The sequence below is a fragment of the Pholcus phalangioides genome, unplaced genomic scaffold (genome assembly GCF_987345545.1).
Source record: "Pholcus phalangioides strain wild (caught in Gottingen) unplaced genomic scaffold, Ppha-v1.0 ptg000024l_1, whole genome shotgun sequence".
NCBI lineage: Eukaryota > Metazoa > Arthropoda > Arachnida > Araneae > Pholcidae > Pholcus > Pholcus phalangioides.
Genome location: NW_028301616.1, coordinates 29975993 through 29995897, shown reverse-complemented (window position 1 = coordinate 29995897; position 19905 = coordinate 29975993). Strand labels below are relative to the sequence as shown.

The window sequence follows — 19905 nt, the reverse complement described above, 5'->3', positions numbered from 1 at the left end:
GGAGGGAGAGAGAGAGAGAGAGAAAATGAGGGAGGAAAGGAGAGAGAGAGAGAGAGAGAGACGCGACCATCGGTGCGTCACGCACCTAGGCATGCCACCATGCATCCCGCTCTCACACAGCTGTCATCCCCGAACCACGTGCACGACTCCAAGGCATCCATGCACCAGGCACGTGAACAACGCGACGCGATTGGCTGGCCGGGTGCCGTGCCCACGGACGCGATTGGTCGGATCGGGCGGCGTGGCCACAGAGACACACTCTGTACACACACCACACAACGCCAGGGCACACAATCGACTCAGCCTCGGATAGAATAAAAGACGCTCCCGAATCGGGAAACAACTTTTTTGGTTTAAAGAGCACGTCACCTTTGTTTTTCTCTTTATGTTTTTTTGCATCTTTTCCTTTGTTTTCAAAATTTTTTTTTTGGAATTTACGTTGTTTTTTTTTTGAGCAAGACGTTGTTTTCCCTCCAAAAAAAGAATTTCATTTCTTTTTTTTTATTGGCTGAAATTTGAGAAAAAAAAAAATAGAGAAAAACAACAACAACAACAGAGAATTTTATCTTAGTATTATATTCTCTCCTATGTTGTTGTTACAGGAACAACAATGGCAACTTTAACGTTATCTCCACCAAATTCACCTTTGCAATTATTCGATGTAAGTACAGGAATTGACTTTAATACGAAAAAAAAAAAGAGAAATTTTCTTTTGCCGTAATAAAAAACTTTCGCCAGCAGAAAAATTCTGCTAAAAATTTATTTTATTTGTTGTTGTTTTTTAGGTTTTTTTTGGAGGAAATTTATTTCCATAAAAATTCCATTAGATTGGTAAATTAATTCTTTTATCTTGATGGCTTTTCATTTTTCTCCTGGTTGAAAGTTTTCTATTTTGGAAGTTTTTTTTTGTGATTGTTTAGTGATTCGATTCAAATTTTCTTTAAGAAAATGGTTATTAACTTTCTTTCAGGATATTCTTTTAGTTATTTGGATGTTTTTTTGTTTACATTGGTGATTTTTTTGTATCAATCTTTTTTAGATATTTTTTGTTTCCGTATAAAATTAATAACTCACAAAGATTTAGATAAATTTGGAAATATATAATGTTCGTTTTATAGAAATTTTTAAGAGATTTTCTTTTGTATCCGTATATATATAAAAAAAAGTTAATAGAATAACCCATAAACTTCTAGATATATTTGTAAATATATAATGTTCGTTTTATAGAAATTTCTAAGAGAGAAATCTCACCATAAATTGCTCCAACCATTTTTTTAAGAATCCATCTCCGGGAATGATATTTTTCTGAAATGTAAAAGAGATGAACAAAAAAATAGTAGATATTTTTAAAAAAATATTTAATATCATATTCAGTGTTTTTTTTCTATAAGTCCTAAATTTAGAAATTTGGTAGAGAGAGAGGAAAATGTTTTTGTGTTGTATAATAGGAATATCCATTGAGAGGGAAAAGTTCTCTGTGGGAAATATCCATTGTATCCACTGTGTTTGAGATAATGCTTGAATTTTCGCGCACACATACGCTGTGGAAACAAAAAAAAAACCAACAAACTCATGTTCTGGTTTGTTCCGAAGGTTTTTATACTCGTACTTGGGACTGTCCTGTGGCCTCTTTTTGTCTCGTTCCAAAGTGCGAAATGGACAGATAACAATTTTTTTTTTTTGTTATTTTGACATGATAAACATTCTCTTATCTTATTAACTTCTCTTAACGCTATAAACTTTTAGACTTACACACACACACACCAAAAGTAGTCATCTCCTCCTATTGCTGATAAGTGATAAATAATATTACTCTGATAGTTTCAGTTCTAACATAAAAATAAATAATTTAATACTATCTGCTATGGAGATGAAAGAAGAAGAAGATGAAAAAATGAATTAAAACTTATTTTTTTTCCGCCTCGATTATAACGTGAAATTGATCTGAAGTTGTTTGCGATTTAAAAGACGTTTGTTTATTTTGTGTGTTGCCACTCTCCAGTTTCCGAAACCGAAACTCGGAGGAAAAATTAATCAATTTCATTCTTGTGAAATTCCCGTTGTTTTTTTTTTTTTCTCAGACTAATTATACAAATAAATTAAATTGATGCATTTGAAACAATTAAAATCTTTTCATCAATCTTAATCGATTTTTTCGTTTTTAGTTTGTTAAGAAAAATTTTCATCGAATAGTAAATGGTTGATTTGGTTGATAATGGTTGATCATATTAATTTATTTGTTTGGTTTATTGAATGACTTGACATGTGGGGTCGTCTAAACCAGTGTTTCACTACCACCGGGCTCTGACATTAGCATGGCCCCCACATCCTAGAGTAGGGCCCCCTAGGCTGGGATCTTCTGCTGGCCCCCCTGACTAGACTTTCATGGGCCTCCTCTATCGTGGATTTATAGTGTAAAAAAACAAAAAAAATGATGAAAATCATCCCGGGCCCCAGGGCTGGAGCCTTGCCAGCCCACCCCTTGTGGGGGCCATGCACATTAGTCAAACTGTGCTGCGAGTGATTCACTCTTTCATTTTTCTTTGTTTGTTGGTCATTTGTCTTGTGCATGACCGGGCCTTCCATAAGTTGTGAGAACCAATGGCCTAAACAACATCACAGAAACCCGGGAAAAAATAATATTGAGACCCCTGCCTGACTTGAAGCGCCAATACCTACCAATTTCCGTACTTTCAAAATCCTGATGTAACCTATAGGCATCAGAGTCCTCCCCCCCCCCTCCCCCGCGCCCCCGGCTAGTGAGAGGCAAACTATGGCCCACCGCAGATTTCAAAATAATAGTACATAAATTTTCGATCTCAGTGTTTTAAAAAAATTGTCATTTAAGGGCGAGTCGCACTTCTTTGCGAATGGAAAATATAGTTGTGAGAACTTAAATCGAAATTGATTTGAAAACTATTGTATATGCAAAAAAATGAAACGCATTTGCAATAAATATGCATAAAGTTATAAAAATATACTTCTTTTCGCATTTCTAAAGGATAAACCATTGTGTCATTTGCAATAAAACCGTGCCAGTCTTCAAAGTATGCAACAACACATCCCACCACTTCCTTTTTAAGCAAAAAAGTTCCATTCATGAATAAGTGTGCGAATATGTCCGGCCAGCCAAAATTTTTTTCTTTTTCGTTTCCGGCCCGCTCCTAAAAAAAGTTTGCCCATCCCTGCCCTAGACCGTGCCCGGGTATGCTCGTATTCAAAGACAGCCTTGTGACATACATGATTAAATGATAATCTTACATTTCAAAACCCTTCCGGCCATTTCCTATCCTCCTCCTCGTTTACTATGCGCGGACGTCTCTCTTCTTCCACTCCCCTATGAATTTTTTCTTCCTGGTCGAATTCTCGTACCGCTTACCTCTTCGCTCCACTATAACCGCATGAATGAATAAATGAATTAATTGGTTCCGGAAATAATCGCGTAAAGTGAGTTGAATTGAACATGGGAAAGATGAAAAAAATGGGGGAGTTTGATCATTTTCTTAAAATTCTGATTGCATTGTCATACACAAAAGATGTTCATCGGCGAGCTCTGATGAGTTGGATTTAAGCGTTTTATACACGTTTGTCTCATCTACAGTAGAGCCACAGATACAACAGATGTTGTCATTACAGCAGAATTCAATCATGTCGAATCTTTAATTTGTAAGCCAAATTTGAGAATTAAAATCAAATTCCTGGCCGAATTCCGTAAGTTGCGATTTTATTCTTACATTGTTTACTACCAGGGCCCCACATTTTGGAACCAATCTCAAAGTCCCGGCACCTTTTGATGTATAAAAAGACAGAAAAATAAAAATTATCCCGGGCTCTTGGGGGCCTATCTTTATGTGAGAGCCACCAACAATCTCCAGAAATAGCGGGTATTTTCAAAGCCGTATTAAGAGCATCATTTGCCTCCAGGCCAAGTGATTTTTCTGAGGCCCTACCTGGCAGGTCTTTGAAAATTTCAACTGGTTCTCATTTTTGTGAGCCTTCCCTACTCTTGAGGCGCCCGGGTGGATCCATGCATAAAGACGGCACTGAGTATTTTGTTCCGTTCAATAGAAAACGAAAAGGGAATGGCCTGGACCCCCCCAACCCGCTACACATGGAAACGGACCTCTATACCAGGCGGAGGGGGGGGGGTCTTAATTGTTTGTGCTTGCCTTTCCCCCCCCCCCCCCCCCGCTCCGTGCCGATGAGATGAAGGCCGCGACTCTTTTAAACAGCAGAAATAATAAAAAACAATAAGTTGATTTTGTTTCTTTATAATCCAAGTTAAAGGTTCTTCGGAAACTTCTTCAAAGACCCTCAATAAGTCCGTGAACTCCCCCCCCCCCCCCCGGTAAAACAACCCCCTGCTCTAAATGGCTAAATGGCCTCATTCCGCTACTTATATTGGATTTCTACAATGTATAGAGCATTTCGGCTCGGGAAGATACTAATAAATCTAGAGGTTGAAAAATTTACCCCCCCCCCCCCGGCGCGATCAATTGTGGGGGGGATCATGGGAAATTTGCAAAAATAAATTTATATGGGAATCACGGAAATTTTTTCACCTTGTTCCATTGGCGTCGAACCAGAGGTGCTGTGTGTGTGCTCAAAAACCTACAGTATTTCGTAGAACGGAACCGATAATCCCTTTAATTATTTCACTAATCAGAATTTCCTCCATAAGCTCAAGTTGAGTAACCACATGTCTTGAAACATTTCCTCCGCCCATGTGGGATTCTTAACCAGTGGTTCTTAGAAAGATTCCAGGGACTCGGGAGTATTACAATGGGTATAATTTAGAGCAGCGGTTCTCAACCGGTGCTCCGCAACTACTCGAGGAAAATAAAATGGATCAGTAAATTTGTTAGATAAGTAAATAAGAGGCCTACAAGGTTCTGCCATAAAAATTATGTACAAAAAAGGGCTCCTCGAGTCAAACAGGGTTCCGCCATAGAAATTATATACTAAAAAGGGCTCCTCGAGTCAAAAAAGGTTGAAAACCGCTGATTTAGAGCATTGAGCAAGATACAAGTTTGAGAGTGAAACCCCACATCCTCGAATGGGAGGGCCCTATACTGGAATCATGGCATGTTATGAAGTGTTGATGATGATGTTCAATGTCATGTAAGTAGGATCACTATATGTATGGATTTTATTACTCCACAGGAAGAATCAAACTCTTCGGATCATGGGATGCGAGGATTGGATCGTCCGGATCTGGATGCTGTAAAGACATTGCTGTACATGCGTGGCCAGCAGCTTCCTTATGAATGGTCAGAGGAGGACAAAGCGTCTTCCCACCTACAGCCACATGATCTCACTCCCGTTCATTCGGACGATGATGAGGTCGAAGACATTAGTTCTAAGACACCAGCGAAAGGGTCGGAACTTGCTAGGGTAAATATCATTTCAAGACTATCGTTAATCAACATTCGTGAACGTGCTTTCGTGTCATGCTCTGCTTCAAAAACATGCGCTGACAATCGAATAATTAAAATTTCTTTTATATAGCTTCTTCTAACGAATACGCCACCTTCCACACCAGTGCCACCACTGACGGGTATGCCGGTCTCTGTCATTGTCAAAGCACCAGCTTCCCAAGACAAAACTACGAACGGCGGAGCGGCAGTCAAGAACGTTCAGAACGCCACTGTGTTCAAGAGGCCTCACGAAGCGTCGGATGTCTTGCCTACCAAAGTTGCCCGAGCGATAACTTCCGACACTCACCCAATCACTACCACAACGATCACCAAGGCGGATTTCCTAACTTCAGCTAGTTCTCCGAATGTCACCTCTGCCTCAACATCGTCTTGGAACGGTTCCACACCTTCCACCGGAACTGCTTCCCAATCGGCCAACAACAACAAACCCATAATGATAGCTCCGAGGATAGCAGCCGCGTCAGCCGTTCTCATACCAGCTGTCTCACCTACTGCTTCGCATCACGCCACCAGCAGCATGGCGTCACCCTCGACGCTCATATTGACTCAAGTTCCATACTCTTCGTCGAACACTTTCCTGACTGCCAGTGGAGGAGCTGGAAATTCCGTTGTTCAACTCGTGGTTTCAGCCACTTCACCCAGTACTGTTTCTCCGGTCTGCGGCGGCGTTAACGTGGCATCTGCCATAAACGACAAGCAGCAACAGAGGCTTCTGGCCCCGGCTTCATTCTTGATCACTACGCCCACAGCAGTCAAGCCGCGTGATGCTTCAAACGAGAGCCGGAAAAGAGCCTACAGATGCAACTACACGAACTGTGAGAAGACTTACTTCAAGAGCTCACATTTGAAAGCTCATATAAGAACTCACACTGGTACGACGTTTTCCTCGATCTTAACATTAGCATGACACAATATGGAGCAAACAGTGCACAAGCACTTTCATGAATCGCCCTCATTCGTAAAATTCAATTTTAAGTATTATAATCCCCGGCTCAAAACACTGAACCAATCTACCGAAATTGCAGCTTAAGATGCCAACTGGTGTAACAAGGATAGGGTATTTCTTTTTTGCTTCTACGACTGTATTTATATATGTGCATGCAGGGCCGGAACTAGAGGGGGTAGCAGTTTTAAGTGGGAACAAATAAATAACACTGTTATGGAATTATCAAATTTCAAAGCTGTGGGGAGCAGCAAAAATCCTAGTGCAGCTGCAGCTGCACGGGGCAGCAAAATCTGTGAGGAAGGTGGCAAATTCATTCGAAGTCTGTTAAAACTTCAACCTCCTCATATTTGGTTGGGCTCTTAGCTCTAAACACAGTCCTGACTACGAAAAAAAAAATTGCAACTGTGAGTAAAAAACCAAGCACATTAACATTTAAAATCACACTCATTAGAATATTCATTCATTGCCAGCTTTGTCTTTAAAGAGTAGATGGCAGCACTTGAACACGCACATGCATGAAACTTACACTAAATTCACAGTGAAATTCCACAATATTAGACATTCTGACACAACCACCTCTTCAGAAATAATGTAGTAGTAGATTGCCTCTATATGGGTGATAGACCATGGCTGCATATAGTTGCTGAAGGAAAGAAGAGTCCTGGCTAAGATTATTTACTCTGTTAAGCATTTCCACTGTCGAAGGGATTACAAATCAGGAAATCAACTATAAAAAAAATTAGGGAAAATTTGCAAGAATGCTAGCAGGTGTGCTCAGTACTGTCCAGGCTTTTTTTTTATACTTGGAGCTAAGGAAACAAAAAATAAACATTCTGAAAGTTCTTGTTGCAGCCAAGAAACTATTGCTGCCTTGGCAGTTTTTAGATCATTATGGACATCTGCCAAGCTGTGGCTAAATTTTGAAGTAGCCTGCCATAACAGTCTGTCCAGTGTATAAGCCATATTCTGTGTTGATCGATCAAACATGCATTGAAAACATTCTAACAGACAGAAAATAAATAAATAGATATAGTACATATAATTGTAGGTGAAATTTTCTTTTCATTTTAGTTTCCAATTTACCACAACTAGCTGCCATTGTGATACTTGATTTATCAATTATGTTGTCAGAAATATTATAAAATTCAATAATAACCAATTTTTATTCTGCAGGAGAGAAGCCTTTCATCTGTACTTGGGAAAGTTGTAACAGGAAGTTTTCCAGATCTGACGAACTATCCAGGCATAAGAGGACCCACACCGGAGAAAAGAAATTCACCTGCCCTATATGCGACAGGAAATTCATGAGGAGCGATCATTTGGCAAAACATGTTAAAAGACATTCCACGAACAAAAAAGGACAGCAACAGCAGCATACATGGAAGCCACAAGACGGACTGAGCAGTGTGGTACCAGAAAACTGTGCCTTGTCCATAGGAACGTCATTGTTCCAAGTCATTTTGCCCGCTACAAACTAAGCTCAATTAAATTTTTTAAAAAAGAAAGGAAGAAACTTTCATCTTATTTCATTTCATTAGAGCCCATTAAGTGATGGAAACACTAAGAACTCAGGAATCTTCAAATAACGATATGATTTTCATTCACATACAAAGGTTTTGGAAACAATCTTCTTGGTCATAATTATAATCGGGGATAAAAAATTTGTTTTAGAAGAATTAAGAAAATATGTGTACCAGTATTATTCTTTTGTCTTGTAAATTGTTAATTTTTTTTAGACTTGAAAACAGAAATTTTGAATCTCATTATGAACGATTTATTTACAGATTAATTTCACTTCCCATAGGGGAGAAAAATATGTAAAGTGTTTCCATGTCTGTATGTTGCTCACAATCATTACTTCATGTCAGTCTACCATTAATTCCATTCTGGAAACTCATGCTATATGTATTCATGTTTACCAAGACGACATTTAAAGATTTCACTTCATGGTAATGTTCGTTTCTCTCTCATGGTATGAACAAAGTAAAGGAATAGAATTGAACTATTTATTTATTATAATTTTTATATATTTGTGTATGAAATAACAGTGTGATTTAGTTCATAAGAAAGAAAAAAAAACATTCTACTCAAATCGTTTGCTGCGTCATTTATTTTGAGTATGTTTACTTATATTCAAACCCTATATTTACCAACAGTTCACAAACACACAATTTATTTCAAATACCAATACATTTCTTATATGTAGAGGAATCAGACTTTTGTAGCCATTTAGTCCTGCAACATTGCATATCTAGCCAACAGATTGAAAAGGTTGTGCACCACTATCAAAACAATCTTGAGAAATGATAACTGTCTCAAATAGTTTTGGTAATGTTCAGGGCCATTTCAACAGCACCATGGGCACTTGGACAAAGGGATATTTTGGGGCCCCTCATTAGCTGAAAAATCATTGTACCAAATCTCATTATTACGAGGACCCTGTGAACCCATAGGTTAAGGTGGCACTGGTAATGTTCAATGGAAATTTACAGTATAATGTAGCGATTCCCAATCTTTCATGTTTCAAGTACCTACTAGAGATGTGTAGAAGACATACACAACTTTGAAATGCATAGAAAACTTGCTTACCCTCTATGCATGTGTATGAGATATGAATGATATCCATGGGAAAACATGTAGAAAGCATGTTTCTAGGTTCTAGGGATGTTATGCAATGCAAGTCTCATGTTTCTAGACATATGTAGAAAGCATGCATGTCATCCTTCCCCTTCTGCAATGCATATAAAGGGTTGTATATCTTCTAGAAATACATACGTGGCTAAAATGTGTAGGAAACTTGCATGGTACCCCTGTATGAGTAAGGGAAAGACTGGTGGAGATCTATTCTGAGAGGTTCTAGAAAAACAGCTTCATTTTTTTTAAAAACATCACACACTTAAGGAAGCTTCATCGGTGTGATTTCAAGAAAAGAGTCAAATTTGAATTTAAACTTCATTACAGATCATAAATGTAAGTCGTTCACTGCCTTAAAAAATTCAAATATTCGTGGAGAACAAATCGACATGGTAAATTTTAGATACAAGAATTTATTTCGATGGATAAATGACATGATTCTGTTATTTACAAATGCAAAGCTTAGCGTTGGATCTAATAAAACAAACTTTGTACGGAGTTTAGCCTGAAAGCAGGTTCACTTATCGATTAATGTACCTCTGGGTTTTTTATTCGGATCTAGTTCCACATGGCCAGCCTGAAAAGTTTAAAGAAAAAATAAATTTTTTTCCAACATAAAATTATTTAAAAAATAATACTTATGCATGATACTTATTACATGATATGATCACTGTTTAAAGCATAATTATATTCAACTGCTCATCTCATATATTTCAGTCAATGTCATTAATTAATAAAATATTATACATTTAAAACCCTATCAAATGATTAGATATGTTTTTCTCTCTAAAATAAAAAAAAAATCAAATCAATAAGATTTTTAAAAAGGAAAAAAAATACACCTGCAGGAATATGAATTTCCAAATTGCAGTTAAAGTGTTAAAAATAATTGAAAAAATTACATTAATTGCATTTGGAATAAATATTGTCAAGTGGAATGAGTAAAAAAAATCTAATACAAGCATTCTTATACGAAATCGATCTGTTCACCTGTTCTAAAAGTTTTCGCTTGTTCATGCCTTTTCTCTCCAGCTGCTTCTCAATAATCCTTGCATTGTTTGCATAGGAGTCTGCCACCTCTCTCTATGAGTGAAAACAAAAAACAAAAATATGGCATCAGTCCAATATACCACATACATGGCCAGAGTAAATATTTGTGATTACTGTAGCTCTCCGCCTATCCTGTTGGGTTGCTTACATTTAGAAAACAATTTCAAATGTGTCTGGACTTGGACATTGATTTTTGTTTTTAAAAAAATATTATCCCCCAAGAAAGTTACTGTGAATATTATATTGTGTAACATTGCAATTAATAAAAAAAAAATTCAACTATTCAGAATTGGCATCAAAAATCAGTAAACATTATTGAAATTAAATTTCATAATTGAATACTGTCGTGAATATCACCAATGTGTGAAGCTTATTTTAAGTTTACAAATACATTTTAATTTTTTTTGTTCATTGTGGGGCATACATATATATATATGCTCTTTGAATAAGTTTTGCATGGGCACACTATTACTCAATTATAATATTATGTTACAGATAGATTGAATATCACTGAGGTATTAAATACACCACACACACATTAGACATGTACAGTAGCATTCAAAAGTCTTTTGACAATCATAAATGTGTCTGCAAAATTTGTATATTTGAATTTTTTAATGAAATCTATCTTATGAAACAAAAACACTGAATCTCATTACAAACTAATGTGAGCAAAATACTGCGTATCTAAACATTTTAAATTCAGAAAAGAAAAATTTACTTTTATGTTGGCTCAAAAGTCTTTTGACACAAACAAACAAGAGAGCAAATACCTACTAAATAATCAAATCAGTCATGCATTGGCACTATAACAAAGTAGAATAAGTCAACACTTTGTTGGAAGCAGTTTAGGTTGTAAAACTAATTGCCATGTTTTGGTATGGACTCAATGAGTTTGTCCCATAAGATCAAAGGATATTTTTTATTCATTCTTTTTTTGAATAATTAAAAAAAACCCATCAAATTCAAATTATTTCTGGTTCCAACTCGTCTATCAAGTTCAATCCATAAATGCTTGATGATAATTCAAATGATGTCTCTAACTTCACCACCCATAAAACTTTCATTTTCATGCCTTTCAAGTGATTTTTAACATCTTTTGAACTATATTTACTGTCGTGGTCATGCTGGAACATCAGTAAGAGCAGCATATGTCACGTTGTAAAGGACAACACATGGTTATGAAATACATTTTTAAAATGAAACCTGTCTCTTGTGTTTTTTTTTTTCAGAAAGTACAGAGTACCTACACTGTTATAAGAGAAGCATCCCCACTTTCACCTTCATGTTTCCTTAATAATTAACTTATAACTACCTATGGGAGCCTGTAATACCTCATATGTGTATTATAGTGTTTTGCATTAAATTCACCAGGTTTTTTGCCTAATGGATAATTCAAGGATCTCTTTGCTTGCATTTTGATTGTTCTATCTATCCTGTCTGTCTGTTGTCTTCTTTAGTCATATTGAAAGAAACTTACTTTCTTACAGGTTCCAGAGATTACTAAACATGATTCTAAAAATTATGAATTGTCTTGAAATACCAAAACTACTTCCCACTTGAGCTTGAGTTCATCCCTTACTTAAAGCTTAATTATGGTTTTTCAAAAAAAACCCCACAGAATATTTTTAATGGTTTAGAATTTCCATTATGTGTTCTGCATAATCATACTATAAATTTATATTATAAGAATTATTTACTTCCATATTTGATTAAGCTATCTTTGGCAAAACACTTTCGATTCGTCCAAAAACAAAAATTTGACAATAAAAGCTCACTAGCCCCAAACAAACAAATTTCGACACATATCTATAAATATCTTCTTTCTACTTTACATATGCCAAGGTCAGTACAGTGTATGCAAATGAGCTGGCACTACAAACATGCATTTTTCGAAAGACTTTTGAGCGCTATTGTGCATTGTAAGTTAAAATAAATTTAAATGCAATGAAGAAAAAACTTTTATCATTGAATTTTTCCTCTAATAGCGTTAACTTTGTTTGAGTATATGTGATAAATAAAAGAATAAAACAAAAAAAATCAATGGAATTTATAACTAATAGCATGAATGAATGCCACAATTCTGCCACCAGATTTACCCCCATTCTCGAAACATAACTAATAGCAATGGACTTGAAGCTAGGGACAACTAAGTCAGAGCTCTAAGCATGAGAGTCCCACAAAAACGAGTTTTATCACTCAATCTCTCAGAAATAATTCCCAAATTTTTTAGGCTTATATGCATAGCATTCTTGGAAATGAGATTAAAATTTTAAATACCTTGCAGCAACCCCAAATCACAGCCCTTTTATTGTCCTGAAAGCAGAATACAATCTGTGCTGCTGCAGAACAATCTTAGGAAAACATTCTTCTCAAAACATTTTCAGTCGGCTGAGGGCTTGTTGCAGAATGAAGCAAAACATTCTGCTTTTGGGATTAATACTGTCAATGTTGTTTCAGCCCTGAGATATCGCTTGGAACCCCTGACAAATCTTACAGTATTCTGGAGTGTGGTGATATACAGTTTGAAAATCATGGAATTATACAATGGCATTAATATATATAGTACATACAGCTTCTATCTCTTCCTCCTCCTCATCTATCGTTGATACAGTGACGGAACTGAATTTACCCATGTTCTTTGTGTGCTTTGTGACCATGATCTGTAAAATTGAAAAATTAATAAACATATGTAAAGCAACACATAATAAATTTGTGAGATGAAAATTAAATTTTTGGTTGAGAATCAAAATGGTCCAAGTCACTAGAATGCAACTTTTCATAAAAAAAAACATTCTTTCCTGAAAGCTCTCAAAAAAATCAGTTTTCTTTGAAATGGTTTTTTCCTTGTAAGACACTTTAGACTCCAAATTATCTTATAAGCAAAAAGAAAAACATTTCAAGAAAAATCAAATTTCTGGGAGCTTTCAGGAAAGAACGCTTTGGTATGAAAAATTGCACTCCATATACTTAGACCACTTTGATTCTCAACCCTCCATATATAAAACAACCCTCCAAAAAAAAAAAAAAAAGAATCACACAAAACAATGGTTTAAAGCAGCGTTTCTCAACCTGTGGTTTGCAGACCAGAGTTAGTCTGTGAAGATAAGATAGGTGGTCCACAGGCAGACTTGAGAATTTAATTCTGTTGAAATGAAAATGATTAGTTGTACGCAATGGATATTAATGATATTCCCATAGACTCGAACAATAAAAACAGCCCACATACTGTAAATTAGTGGTCCATCAAATTATTTTAGAAATTTTAGTGGTCCTTGGATTCAGAAAGGTTGAGAAACACGTTTAAAGTATTCTACTTTGTTACCAATTTGGTTACGAAGGACAAAGTTATTGAATTTTCTTCTAGTTTTACATTTAGATCAATAAAACTGATCAATCATTTTATTGTGAATAAAAACCTTGTTTAAAAATATGAATTTTTAAACAAGGTTCAACTTTAAAGCTCTGAGTTATGTTGATGAGATGACAAATTGTGAGAAAAGCAATGAGTAGGAGTATTTCTGACGTCCATACATCAAAGATAATTGCGTACAATGGAGAGCTGTGGTACTATGGTTGAAATTGGTTTGTATGCTAATGTAAAATGTAAAAGCAAAAGCCACATGTGTTCACTGATGAGTGTTGAATGGAGAGCAAGGATCCTGAGCACAGAATATGCTACATCCTATGTATATAATAAGCATAAACAAACTTTTATCAAAACTCTATCACATTTTCTGATTTACTCGAGGTGGGAAATAATTATTATATGACGAATTATTTGAATGGAATGAAACAAGTTTGTTAAATTTGGACTCGACTGCATTTGCTGTGAGGTCAGCTATACATAAAAAATGTGTGAAATTTATACATCAGAAACCTTTTATAGTGCATTAAAAAAAACTTAATTCATACTTTTTTAGGTTCAACTGAAACTTGTGTCAGGATGCCAGTTTTCAAAGGACCTTCAGTAGCCTTACATACAGCACCTTTGAATATGAATGTGATGTTACTGGAGTTTTTATGCTGATAGTACAAAAGTAGGCCACACCTAGAAGAAAGAATGAGTCAATTGTTCTCTCATAATATTCTTTTCAGAATTTTATCTATACAAAACGTAGATGAAGAATAACCAGTAGCAAAATTTGCATCAGCATATTATAAGATGTAGTGGTTTATATGCAGGAAATTAGGGTAGTAGAAAGGGTGAATACAAATTTTCCTTTAGTCCCTGTATGTGTATAATTTTTATGTACTTCATTCACTGTTCTACAGGTCAAAAAGTTCATATATATAATGTTTCCAATAGTTTTGTATACAGGGTGTCTTGTAAGTGCTAATGCTGCTTTATCTCATAAAATGCTTGTTGTAGAGGTACATAGTTCCAATTTTAAAAATTCTCATAACAGCGTTCAAAACCCATCCTGTACCAGTTTTGAGAGTGAAAATGCAGTGTATAACAAAATAAAAAAAATCTAAAATTTTTTTTACAGGCCCCTATCTTCTAACTTCCAACTAAAAAGTTGTTGCCCTGTCTCTCCTGAGGCCAACAAAATAAATCCAAGTTTCTAAATGCAATATTTTCTGAGATATTCTAATTCAAAAATCTGAGAAAGTTGGGAAAGGACAGCATAAATGAAGGAAAGGAGCACTGTCCATTGGTTTATGCTGTTCTTTCATAACTTTTCTCCGATTTTTGAATTCAAATATCTTAGAAATATTTCACTTATCAACATAATTTTTTTATGTTGACCTCAGGAGATAAAGGGCAACAAATTTCTAATTGGAAGTTAGAGAACAAGGGGACCATTTAAAAATTTCATTTTTTTTTTATTTGGTGACAAGCTGTATTTTCACTCTCAAAACTGGTACAGGAAAAGAACTGAAGGGATTTTGAATGCCTCTATGAGAATCTTTTAAATTAAAATCATACCACTATGACAGACGGTTGATGAGATAAAGGCTGCATTAGCACTAACACAGTATAGTGTGTGATACATAGTCATTTTATTGCATATATTTTTTTCTTTTGATTGTGGGATATTATAACTGCATCTAAACATTTATACACTATCAACATAATTTAGCTATATACACCATAAACTAGGATGACTTTGTGCCAAGGTTCCGACTATGTGCCATTCACGGATTTATGGCACAAGCACTTCCTGGGAGCTTATGAATGAAGTAACAGTTTCAAGATTTTTCATGCCAATTCAAGAGCTTTAGGTGACTCACCAACCACATTTATTGGATCATCGCCGGTCAACTGTTGTGTAGAGAATTTTTAATGTTATATTGTGATTTACACAAAATTTTTCAAGTGCGTGTTCTCCTGGTGCAGGCAGTGTGTTTCGTGGAAATTAGATAAATTAATATTTCTATGTACAAGTTACTTACCATTAGAAATATCTATTTCAATTATAAAAATACTGCATTCTGGCAGAAATATGACATATAAACAAAATATAATGATTCAGGTGGTGACTTCATGCCACCTGTTTTTTCATTAGATTGTGATTTTTTTTATTGTTCCAGCAATGGTTTACAAGTAGATATGGAAGCTGGGTGGTCAACCCTACCGCAATTACACAAATGAAACACTTGAAGAGGCTCTTCGTGCGATAACAAACAAGCAGATGCTCACAAATTTTGATCATAGTGTGGAGACGTATGTGTAAGAGCCATGAAGAAAGTTGGCAAATTTTACTCATGGCCTGACCCAGCCGATGAAATTTAGTATCCGAGGAGACAAATCATAATGAAAATCAAGGAACCTCGACCAATTGGCAGTGACAAAGAGTTTGTAGTGGATTTGAAAAAATTAATGTTACATTTATATAGTATTATTTTTTAAGAAGAGCCTTATGTTTTCAAGTTTTGAGTCTTCTTTATTCTTGTTTATGCTTCAGCAAGTTAAAATGTTTCAAAAAAGTAAATATAAGTGTTTTCTTTACTTAAAAATGTCTATAAAATGGTTTTTTTTAGGTTTCAGAGACCACTTATTTTTAAAAATTCAAAAATTACAAAATTTTGGGCAGAAATAATTTTTCAAAGGGTTTCTAGTAAAGTTAAAATCAGAAATTCAATAAAACGGGGTACGACAATGTGCCATGACTTGTTTCTGGGGAGTTATAGGCGAGAAAAAGTGAGGCCACATATAATTGCCACCCCTCCCCCATGGGGCGACTACACGCCACACAAAAAATTTCCCTGTTACTTCCTTGTCATCATAAAAAAAATTTTAAACCAGAAATCGAAAGCTGAGATGTGAAGCTACCTTTAGTAAAATCCCTAGCTGCCTAGGCAAAGTATAAGGAATTTTTTTAAGACAGGAAAAAAAACTAACTCAAAAAACATCCGATAGGTGGCACTGAAGTACACAAGTCAAAGAAAAGATACAGAAATACTGAACAGAATGCCTCCAAATGGTTTATTACAGCAGTATGTGTTCCATATGACCACCACCACCACAGAGAATAACACATCGCAGGAGAGTCACAAATCAGGCAACGGCAGAGTGCAGCAGGTCCACATACACGGCTTACAATGGTGAACTGATTGTGAATTAGGAGAGCAAGTTCTTATAACCATCTCATTTGCATACTTCCAACGAATTTGCTCATACTTGTGCCACCTATCGGGTGTTCTTTAAGGCTTTTTCTCCCTATCTTAAAAAAATTCCTATGGCCTAATGATGCTAACCCAGCAAGCAGTTTTTTATTTCAGTTATTTTTCTGGTTTTATTCATTTTTAAAATTTCTACAGACTTTTCACCCCCCCCCCTGTATTATTATTACATTTCATTACAAAAAAAGATTGTTTCCCCTGAAACTAAACGTAGAAAAAATATATATATATCATACTTTTTACATTTTTTCCTGTACTGCTTTTCAATACCTTCAGGCCTGAAAATAAATAAATAATAAGATATTAAACATAAAAATAATTTTGTAAATATATATATTATTATACATACAATTATTAGGCTATGTGTTCAATAAAGCTATCAATGGAGTTTTTTGGGCGCGGTAGCCCGGTCGATAAGATGCTCGCCTAAAGTACCAAAGGATGTTTAGAGGTGTCGCGAGTTCGATACCCGGTTCATCCTTGTCAGAAAACTTTCCTGACACAGGGGTACAACAAAAAACGGCGACTTGACCGCAGCAAAAAATTGCTACCGCAGGGAGTCCCCCATCGAGGGGTTAGCGCGCCAACCTCTCGATGAGTATAAAAACAAGCCTGCCGTTCGGAATCGGCAATAAATTGTAGGTCCCGGTCTAATTAGCCCTCGTGTGCAGAAAATGACCGTGGTGCGACAAAAATGATCAAAAAAAATGATCAATGATCAATGGAGTTTTTACTGTATAAATAAGACTCCCAATATGAAAAAAAAACTCCTTAATAATTACCATTTCAAATACACAGTTTCATCAGGCTCACAAGTTAACTTGTGCGCATGTTTGCTACCATCAATTACTCTTGCACCATCTCTTGACCGCAATGGTAGTTTCTCAATAGCACAATCTGAAACAAAAATTACATTGTATTGACATGTTATTCAAATGGATTCAAGGGAACGCTGTTAAATTTAGTCTCAACTGCATTTGCTGTGAGGAAAGCTATTTACATAAAAAAGTGTGAAATTTATACATCAACCTTTTATAGTGCATTAAAAACCTTATTTCATACTTTAGGTTCAACTGAAACTTGTGTCAGGATGTTCGTTTTCAAAGGACCTTCAGTAGCCTTGCACACAGCACCTTTGAGTTGTACATAGGTCATACATAAATGTTTACATTGGAGGAACGCAAGTGTCAGGAATTTTATGATAGATGTGTTTAAAAGTTTAACTGTTGATGGGTTGGATAGGATGGACTATTAGTCATTAGTACACTGTCAATCTAGTGCTTTGACAAGGGGACACTCAATTGGTGCCAGTGTGTGGGCATAGCGACAGACTTGCATCGTGAGGACCTAGGTTGAAACCCCACCGGCAGCACATTGATAGGTGGCTAAAGTTGGTTTTCTGTGATTCCCAACTTGGAGGTGTGAATGCAAGCCGATCTACCTCTGAAAAGTCTTGCCACAGAGAGCAACACATGTACAATGATTACAAATTTTTAATCATTACACTTCACTCAGTTTGAAAATATATAGCTTTCTTTTCCAGCCTACTGCCGCTTTTCCTTCCTGGTCGGCAATGGTCAGCCATTTTCTTACAAGGTAAAGTCACTCCTAGAGGTTGATAGTAATAATAGGCTTTTGTATAGAAGCGTTACAATCAATTGAGTTCATAAGCATATTAGAGCTTCTTTATTTGTTCGTTTATACATTGTATCGTACATACCGTTTTCCCAGTATGTTACATTCTGTTGTTTTTATTGGAATGTCCCATTTTGGATTTATTTTCTATCAGGTTGTACATTTCATGTTTCTATTTTCATTCATTTTTTTCACACACAAGCCATTGTACACTTAATTTTAATCTTGCAATACTCTTTTTATTGAATGCAGAGACCATTTTTGACCGAACCCAGACAGACATTTTTGTTCTGACCCTTGTATTATTTAAAAGAGTTCTGGTTTTCATTCTGGAATCATATTTTTTATTAATAACCCACTCTTCATTTTATAATATGTTACTTCATTTTCAATCTGGATCCCATATCTAGTCTAGGATGCTACATTTTTAATCTTGATGCCTTATTTAGTTTAAGAGTGTTGTTTTACATGAAATTGTTTTTGTCATTCTTTTTTTTCCCATTTTAACAGCCATAGTACTATCTCCCTTTTGCAGCGATGTGAAAACAATTCCTTTCTTTTGGTAAGATTTGGCAAAAGCATGATTCCGCTTCACTCTTGGCGAGTTCTTTCCGTGCTTTTCAACGTTTTTCTCCCTTTTTTCAGGTCACCAAAGGGTGCAAAATCTTGTCAAAATCGTAAGTCGTGCAGTTAGTGTTAACTTCGCTTATGAATAAACATTCAAGAAAGATAATATACTTCCCAATATTAGCGCAATGTTCCCACAAAGGCAATAATAAACGTTCAACGATTTATGTCCATTACACTATTCTTAATCTTTTGTGTCTGAACAAACTATGCTTCTCGTGACAACTTTAGGCATAGTTCTTATTTAGGCACTCGTACAAATATCAGAAAATATTAAGTGCACGCAGAAGCTGCTACCACAACTGAAGCAATATTGTCGGCCTTGACCAAACTGGAATATAATCCATGATGAATTTCCGAAAATGATAACTAATAACTAAATTCCTCACGAATAACTAAATATATATAATAGATAGCCTATAGTAGGCTACCTATTGTTAAAACAAGTCCCATGATTTTAACGATGTTGTTTATTTTTCAAGTCACCAAAGGGGTGCGAATCTTGCCATTATGGCAAGTCGCCAAGTAAGCGCTCACCTCAATTATGAAATAATAATCAAGAGAGATAATATACTTGCCCAATATTAGCGCAATGTTCCCACACAGGCAATAATAAACGTTCAACGGTTTATCTTCATTGTACTCTTCTTGATCTTTGGTGTCAGAACAAACTATGCTTCTTGAGACAACTTTAGGCATAGCTGTTACTTACGCACTCGTACAAAATACCACAAAAAATATTATTGTAACAGGATTAACATAACGTCCCAAAACGAAGTAAATACAGTCGGCTTTGACCAAACCGGAAACAAAATCCATGGTGAATTTCCGGAAGGGATCATCAAAAAAACAAATTTCTCATCAATAAATGAAAAAACATAAGTATATTTATGTCGAATAATTTAAAAAAAATGATTATTTTTCATTTTATTTTGGTATGTCATT

At 35.6% G+C, this 19905-nt stretch overlaps 2 protein-coding genes across 2 annotated transcripts; one reads left to right on the top strand and one right to left on the bottom strand.

Moving 5' to 3' along the window:
• Nucleotides 1-288: 288 nt before the first annotated feature.
• LOC149069197 (uncharacterized) lies at nucleotides 289-8473 on the top strand. The gene is made up of 4 exons (XM_089250693.1): nucleotides 289-661; nucleotides 5164-5394; nucleotides 5509-6310; nucleotides 7558-8473. Exons 1-4 carry the CDS (start codon nucleotides 611-613, stop codon nucleotides 7860-7862), a joined length of 1389 nt encoding a protein of 462 aa, XP_089106819.1. The 5' UTR covers nucleotides 289-610; the 3' UTR covers nucleotides 7863-8473.
• Nucleotides 8474-9411: 938 nt separating this feature from the next.
• On the bottom strand, nucleotides 9412-19742 carry LOC149069196 (STING ER exit protein). The gene is made up of 7 exons (XM_089250694.1): nucleotides 19539-19742; nucleotides 17481-17595; nucleotides 16935-16976; nucleotides 13984-14119; nucleotides 12642-12731; nucleotides 10009-10101; nucleotides 9412-9595 (listed from the first exon to the last, which is right to left on the bottom strand). The coding sequence occupies exons 1-7, from the start codon at nucleotides 19657-19659 to the stop codon at nucleotides 9536-9538; spliced, it is 657 nt and encodes a 218-aa protein (XP_089106820.1). The 5' UTR covers nucleotides 19660-19742; the 3' UTR covers nucleotides 9412-9535.
• Between the last annotated feature and the right edge of the window lie 163 nt (nucleotides 19743-19905).